The sequence below is a fragment of the Mauremys mutica genome, chromosome 3, assembly GCF_020497125.1.
Source record: "Mauremys mutica isolate MM-2020 ecotype Southern chromosome 3, ASM2049712v1, whole genome shotgun sequence".
Lineage (NCBI taxonomy): Eukaryota > Metazoa > Chordata > Testudines > Geoemydidae > Mauremys > Mauremys mutica.
Window position 1 is genome coordinate 209,922,234 of NC_059074.1, and position 7,633 is coordinate 209,929,866.

Genomic DNA, 7,633 nt, shown 5'->3' on the forward strand with positions numbered 1-7,633 from the left:
GAAAGGGGAGTTTTGAGCAATGACGCCATTCTGACCCCTTAGTACTTTATGACTGCCGTCCTGGATACTCTGACGGTTAGAACTACGAAGTGGGTGTGGGTCTGTTCTTTCACCCTAAAGAAGTATGAGATGACAGCACTCATGTGCCAAGGAGACAGGGCAGTGCATCCATTGACACAGCACTATGATTTGGGGGGAGGGGAGAATCTGAAATACATTTGGCTTTGTACATTCCCATTTGTTTCTCATGTTCTATCTACAGAGGCACTCAGACAAAGGGCCCACAGCTGCCCCCTGGAAGACACCAGGAATGGGCGCAGGCCTAAATGAGGCCATTACATCAATACCACAGCAAGTTATTGGCCCTCTACCTGCCATTGATCTGCTCACAAAATCCCCTGCAAGTTCAGTGGAGTTTCCTGTACAAAATAATTAATGGCAGGATAACTTAATCAATACCTAATCTCTTATAAAGTGGGCCCTTATCTCCCCGGGACTTTCAATGGGAGTTGGATGCCTTTCTCCCTAAGGCATTTCTGAAAGCCCCCTCTACAATGATTTTCATCTTCAAAATGACTTACAACATTAATTACCCAGGATGCGCCCTGCCGAGTCTGTTTAGGCCCCAACCTCTCACAGATCTATGCATGGGTTTAACTTTATGCCCTAGAACAGTCCCATGGATTTCAGTAAAACTGCTCATAAACCAGACATGTACACTATTCTAGGCAGGATCAGAGCCATAACGCTTTCTGGAGACGTATCTAAGCAGAGCTACTAAGAAAAATCCAGATGGAAAAGCAAAGATACCCAAAACTTTTATTTAATAATGCATAATAAATAAATGACAAAACAGGAAGAGCAACATTCAGAAAATTCAGATAACTAAAGTGCTTTTAGACAAAAATATAAAAAGACCAAGAAACAGATCTGACATTAACACTGTTTTACGGACATTTAAGAATTACAAAATAGTCTCCTATGTCAATTCACAAAATAGCATAAAATTTCTTAGGGGAGCTATGGCTTGATTTTTATAAAGGTGTGAGTTCTTTTATGCATAGTATATCAAATAACATTCAAAAACGTACAAAATTATTGCATTATTGCATAAAATATCCCCCCACATCCTCCCCCCCCCCCACACACACACAGGTACAGGTTCTAGATACAGAGTGTAGTTCATTTATAAGGCTGTATTGACGGATACATAGCTCCTCAGCTGGTGTAAACTGGCCTGGCTCTCTCGAAGTCAATGGCACCATGTCAACTTACAAGAGCTGAATCACCGGTCCACAGCTTAAGAATACCTTCTGCTACTTCTTGAGGCCGAACAGTTGCATATTTTGAACACTGCACGTAGGTGCTCACCCAGTACATCACAGTAAACGTTGGAATGTAACTTTGGAAATAAGGTTTCTGTTAAGTCCAGCTCCATCTTGCACCCGACAGGTTCCAGAAGGAATAACTCCACTCTTAGCCATGCTCCTGTTTAGCTGGCAGAAGTGTCTTTCAGTTGCTTGTGTTACAGAATGAAAGGGAGGTTTTCCTGATTTATCACTAGAGCTGCCCAAAAACCAGGGGCATTTTCACACCAACATTTTAAAACCTTCCCCTCAGCCCTGTTTATTACAAACAAACAGCTTTAAAGTCGCGGGGGGGGGGGAATCTTAGCTGGATCCAGTTTTAAAATGTCTCAAATTCATGTAAAATCATGTATTAATTGTTGAAAAAATAATTAATAAATAGTCCTATCTTTCCGAAGTGTTAAGGGGGCTCGTTTTCCTAACATCCCACTCTCCCTTGCTCCCTGAGTTTAGTGGTCATTGTCCTTCCCATCTGTCTGGAGGTCTCCTTTGAGACATTGCCTCAAAGCACTCCTGTTCTCTTGCTTTGCAGTGCTAGAGAGGTCAATCGCTGTATCTTCTGAATTGTCCATAGAGCTGAGTTTGTCACCAGAGCTTCTCTGGTGATCTGCTGGCTTCATTTTTAATTCCTCCTCAGGACCTTCCAGTCTCCAGCTGCCTCTCATCTTCTCCTCTCCCTCTGGCTTTCTTGTAACATCCATGGATTTTTTATGCATCCCTTCAAGAATGAAGAAGAGTAAGTAAATATAATGCATTGCTTAAATCCACCTGGGACAACTAATTCAAACACACCCAGCTCAGCTGTTACCTCTTCTTCCCGCTTTGTCCATGTCTTCCCTTAGGGACAGATCCAAAGCCCAGTGAAGTCAGCAGAAAGATTCCATCTGACTGCAAAGAGTGTGGGTACCTCCACTGCCTATTGTCTAAATCCTAGATTGTGAGTTCTCTGGGGTCTAGAGTCTATATTATCTGCATGGAAGTATGTAGTGAGATAGGGCTCTATTCCCTACCTGCGGCTCTACGACACTACAATAGAATAAATTAAGCACCTATTCAAACATGCACTTAAGCATGTGCTTAACTTTAAGTTACACTTAAGTTAACTTCAAATTAAATATGTGCATAAGTATGTCCCTGACTGGGGGCTAAAATCAAAACAACAACACCACACTCTATTATTACTGTCTAGCAGTAAAAGGGTCACCCACACTAACCGGTTCTTTAACACGCCCTTTTCAAAACCCTTTAGCACAGACTCTGAAAATTACCACCTAAGGCTTTGTTGTTTACTTTAATCCCCCCGCCCCGCAAAAGAGACTGGCGTGTCTGTAAGGAGGGGAAAGGCTGAGATTTGTAACAGATTTAAAAATAAAGCAGGTCAGGCTCTCCCTAGCTACCTGGCCGTTCCCTCAGCACTGCTTAGCGGGACGCACCCCACCCTGGACTATGTGCTGTCTTACCAAGCAGCCAAGGAGCACAGGAGCCCACCAGCCCACTTTTGGCGGAGTTGATGATTGACTCGGGTAGAGGGATGGAGTGCCTCACCATGGCCCCATAGAGACCGTACTCGGCCATGACACTGCTCCTGCCCCAGCACTTCTCACGCTTCCTCCACTTGGCTCTTCGGTTCTGAAACCAGACCTGGGGGGGGGAATCCGGGGGCGGGGTGAGTGCATGTGTCCAGGGGTGTGTGGGTTGGGGTGTGTAGGTGTGCATGTGTGATTGTGTGTTCGGGGGGGGTGTCCCCAGGTGTGCGAATGTGCGTGTTGGAAGGGGGTGTTGTGGGGTGGAGAGAGAGAGCGAGAGAGAGAGAGAGAGAGCGAGCATTACAGGAGGTTTATCATGACTTTAGTTCTAGGCCTGTGCTGGGGATCCCTGCTCAGATGTCTCCCCCGTGGCTGTCCAGAGGGAGTCAGTGAACACAAACCCCCTAGGAAGAGCTGCCCGCGTGGCCATCTCCTCTGTGCTGGGCGCACTGGAAACCTTTGCCATTCCCCAGAGAAGGCTGCCCCCCAGCCCAGTCATTGTGCACAAACAAGGGCTCTTGGGCAGTGAGCACCTGTTCCCCCATAACCTGGTGTTTGCAGCCCCAAAGGGTGCTCATCTGAAAGGGCTTGTTATAGCTCGTCCTGGCTCCGGTCCATCTGTTCTGCTCTTAAGGAAGCCCGTAACAAAAGCTCAGGGCCCCACTCTAGCCATTTCGGTCACTGAAGTAACTGGCCACTTGAGGATAGGCAGGAGGATTCGGTCCAATCGCTATTGAATTAGGGTCCTACACAGTGGGCTCCTGCGCAGAGCCCAGGCTGGTGTCTAGGGGAGGGAGAGCAGAGCAGCCCCAGCGCCCCAGGAGGTGCCGTTGTGCATCTCCACGGGCAGCAGGCTCCTTCCTGACGTGCTGGGTTGTGCCTGCGGCCGGCTGGGCACAGGAGCACATTAGCATTGTGCACGTTCACTCGTGGGGTGTGTAGGTGGCAGCGCAGGCAGCCAGGACAGCCTGGCTCCGGGCATGACAACCCACCTGGATCCTGTCCTCGGGCAGCTCGGTTTTCATAGCTAGCATTTCCCGGGCATACACGTCTGGGTAATGAGCTTCATTGAAAGCCTTTTCTAACTCCTCCAGCTGGTGAGCAGTAAACACCGTCCTGGGGAAGGAACAAACAGTTACTGGCCACCCGGGAGCCCCATCAGTCCTGCAGGGGCCCCCAGCACTCCCCCAGGCCCGGGTCTACAATGCCCCGGGCCTGCTGCCAGCTCTGAGTCTGTTCCTGTCTGCACAGGATTTGCCAGTGAGCCGCACTGGAGTTTTATCCTGGCCAGGGCAGCTTTGCTCCTGTCTCTCCACCCGGCTTGTTCTTTCAAAAGCCCTTTGCCTGCCCCTTACTGACACCGCTTCATTCCCACCCCCGCGGCCGCCTCAGGCGCGTTGCCACGAGCTGCGGTGTAGACATGGCCTAGCCCGGAAGCGGTGCAGCGCCAGGCTGCGGTGCTGGAGGACCGGCAAGCCCAGGCAGTGCCATGGTCCCGGGATCCAGGGCTCCCCCCAGGCCCGGCCGCTGCCCCGAGCTGTGCTGCTGGTACCTGTGCCGGCGCTTCTTCCTCTTGGCCTGGGAAGTGGGTGTCTGCAGCTCGCCCTTGTCCCCGGACAGGCTCTCCTCGTCTGCGCGCAGGGGAGGGAAAGGACGTTCAGCGAGCGGGGGGAAGGACGTTCAGCGAGCGGGGGGGAGGACGTTCAGCGAGCAGGGGGGGGAGGGACGTTCAGCGAGCGGGGGGGAGGGACGTTCAGCGAGCGGGGGGAAGGACGTTCAGCGAGCGGGGGGGAACGGGGCTGCCCCGCGCCCCGAGGCTCAGCGGGAACAGCCGGGGGTGACTCGGGCTACGGGGCCTTCCCCCGGCAGCTGGGCCAGGCTGAGCTCGCCCCTCCCAGCCCGAGCGCAGCCCCGGGGACAGGGGCGCGTCTTCCCCCGCGGGCGGCGGGCCCGGGCCCGGCGGTTCAGCACCACGCGGGCGGATAGAGCAGAGGGAGGGCGCGGGGCCGGGGGTTGCCTCGGGTGCGTCGCGGCCGCTCCGGGGTCCGGCGCTGCGGCTGGCTCGGGGGAGCCCGGGGCGGGGCGGGGCCCGGCTGGGGGGGGAACCCCGGGGCGGGGCAGGGCCCGGCTGGGGGGGGGAGCCCGGGGCGGGGCAGGGCCCGGCTGGGGGGGGACCCCGGGGGGGGGCAGGGCCCGGCTGGGGCGGGGACCCCGGGGCGGGGCAGGGCCCGGCTGGGGGGGGGTCGCGCCCCGGGGGCTGCGGGGCAGGGCCGGGCCCGGCTGGGGGGGTAGCCCGGGGGGGGCGGGGCAGGGCCCGGCTGGGGGGGGAGCCCGGGGGGGGCGGGGCAGGGCCCGGCTGGGGGGGGGGAGCCCGGGGCGGGGCGCGCCCCGGGGGCTGCGGGGCAGGGCCCGGCTGGGGGGGGAGCCCGGGGCGGGGCGGGTCGCGCCCCGGGGGCTGCGGGGCAGGGCAGGGCCCTTACCGGAGACGCTGTCCTGGCGCCCGCCGGCGGGGGGCCCGGGGGCCCGGTGCAGCTCCGGCCGGGGCTGCAGGAACGGGACGTGGGCCGGCAGCAGGCAGGGGGCTCCAGCCGGGGGCGGCGCCGCGAAGCCGCAGAGGAAGCCCAAGCCCAGGGGCAAGGAGCCGCCGCCCAGAGACACCCCCCCAAGTCCGACCCCGGCGCCCTCGCATCCCGCGCCGGCCACGGGGGCGGCCGGCGGCCGCAGCTCGGCCTCCAGCCCCAGCAGGTCGGTGATGGCGAAGCCCTTGGAGCGCAGGGCCGGGGCGCCCAGCCGGGCCGCCTTCTCGCCGGCAGCGCCGGGCACCAGCGCCTTCCCCTTGGCTCTGCCCTCGGCGGGCTCCTCCCGGCCCGTCATGCTGGCCGCTGCCTCCCCGGGATGGCCGGGGCAGAGCCGCCGCGGAGCCTTTTATCCCGCTGCCCGGCTCCAATCAGCTCCGGGCAGGGCCCCGCCGCCGCAGGGGGGCCGGGGAGGGGGCGGGCCCGGCTCCCAATCCCAGGGGATTAACTGCCACCGAGGCCCCCGCGAGCCCACCCCGCCCCTGCGGTCACGTTTCACTGCGCCCAGCCGCGGCCCCGGCCGGGGGCTCGCTCCGCGCAGCGCGCAACGCAGCGCAGCGCAGCGCAGCCTGGCCCGGGCGGCCCGGGCGCGCAGGGCACCGGGCGGGTCCGGCTGGCGGAGCGCCCCGCCCGGCTCGGCTCGGGAGCTTGTGCCCGCCGGCGGCTGCCCAGGCTGCGCCCTAGCGCCTCGCCCCGCCAGGTGCCCGTCGGTGTCCGACAGCCACAAGCTACCTGGCGAGCGACAGACTCCGCCAAGCTCGCCCCGGCCCGCCTCGCTTTCCGGGCCCCGCCGGACAGCGGGCTCCAGGGCCAGGGAGCTTCCCGGCCCCTGCGGAAGCGCCCCAGCCTGGGGGAGTCTGGGAAGCGCGGGGAGGGCGGAATCGGTTTAGCAAGGGAAGTTTTGTTCCGTCCTTTCCCGTGGAGAGCCGAGCTCGGGCACTCGGCGCGCCGCGGGCTCTTCCAGGGAGCAAGGTGCAGCTCAGTGAGGCGGAGACAGGCTCGCGTCCTGCCCGGGGCTCGGGGCTCTGGCAGGGGCTCTGGGGCAGTACAGGAGAAAAGGTGGCTCCTTCTGCAGCTTCGCGGCTGGGTACAAGACAGACCGCTCCTTCCTTGGCCTCGGAAAGGCCAGACACTGAGCCCCGTTCACCCCCCGACCCCAGGGCAACTTTATTCTTTAGCAGCATTGAACCTGGCCCTGCTAAGATCGCGTGAGGCTGTTCCTCGCCCTGAAAGAACCGGGGGAATCCCTGTGTCTCCCCGGAGCCACGGTCTGAACGGGGGATTCAGTCATTTGTTCGGCTGAGTCCAGATCTTGCACCTGGATTGCAATTCCTTGCTTCAGCTGTTTATGCAAACGATTTACAAACAGCTTACAGCAAGTGCTTTAAAGCAGATCTCTTTTTGATTTGGTCCTTTTCCGCTAAACATGCAGATTAAACAAGGGTCTTCTGATAAAGATAATTACAAGGGGACTCCGTATTAACTTTACATTATTAAAGAAAGACCCAAATCTCCCTTTGCAAGCTGTTCCTGGGATTAGCAAAACAATAACTTTCATTTAGGATAATTGTAGTTTGAATTGCTGAGGCTTTCTGGTTTTGCTTTTGGCGATTAGGAGGTTTTCTCCTGGGACCGAAAGGAATCCCGACATTTCTTAGAAACCGGGTGAGGCAGGTGTGAAGAGAGGACAGGAAGTGCTTCCCTCGCGCGGGCTTCTGACCCAAGGGGTAGAGCCGCCTGTCATTGTATTAACAGCTTGTCCACACATACACCCCATCCAGGCCGAAATTAAACGCAGTACGACTGTGCCTTGTGTTTAAACAGCCGGGTAACGGGCGACTTTCTAACCCCCTGGCCAGACAAGGCAGGGAGGTGGGTCGGTAGATCCCATACACCGTTAGTCCCATTAAACGAAATCTCAGCGCCCTGGCTTCCGAGAACACGGAATTTGCCCCCGACGTGTTTGTTTTGAGCTGCGTTTCGCACCGTGTGCTCGGGGCTGTCGCTGTGCGGCGGCGCGGCGCCCACCGGAGGGCGGCAGCGCTGTCACTCCCCCGTCGATCGGTCGCTGCTCCAGCCCCGGAGCCGCACCTCTAGGTCACGTATAGGGCAGAACCCAGGCGACTTACACGCCTCGCCTTCACTTTCCCCGTTCTGCTGAACC

At 58.2% G+C, this 7,633-nt stretch overlaps 1 protein-coding gene across 1 annotated transcript; it reads right to left on the reverse strand.

Moving 5' to 3' along the window:
• Positions 1-1,164: 1,164 nt before the first annotated feature.
• Positions 1,165-5,767, reverse strand: VSX1 (visual system homeobox 1). The gene is made up of 5 exons (XM_045011522.1): positions 5,368-5,767; positions 4,446-4,524; positions 3,886-4,009; positions 2,828-3,008; positions 1,165-2,085 (listed from the first exon to the last, which is right to left on the reverse strand). The coding sequence occupies exons 1-5, from the start codon at positions 5,765-5,767 to the stop codon at positions 1,817-1,819; spliced, it is 1,053 nt and encodes a 350-aa protein (XP_044867457.1). The 3' UTR covers positions 1,165-1,816.
• Positions 5,768-7,633: the final 1,866 nt, after the last annotated feature.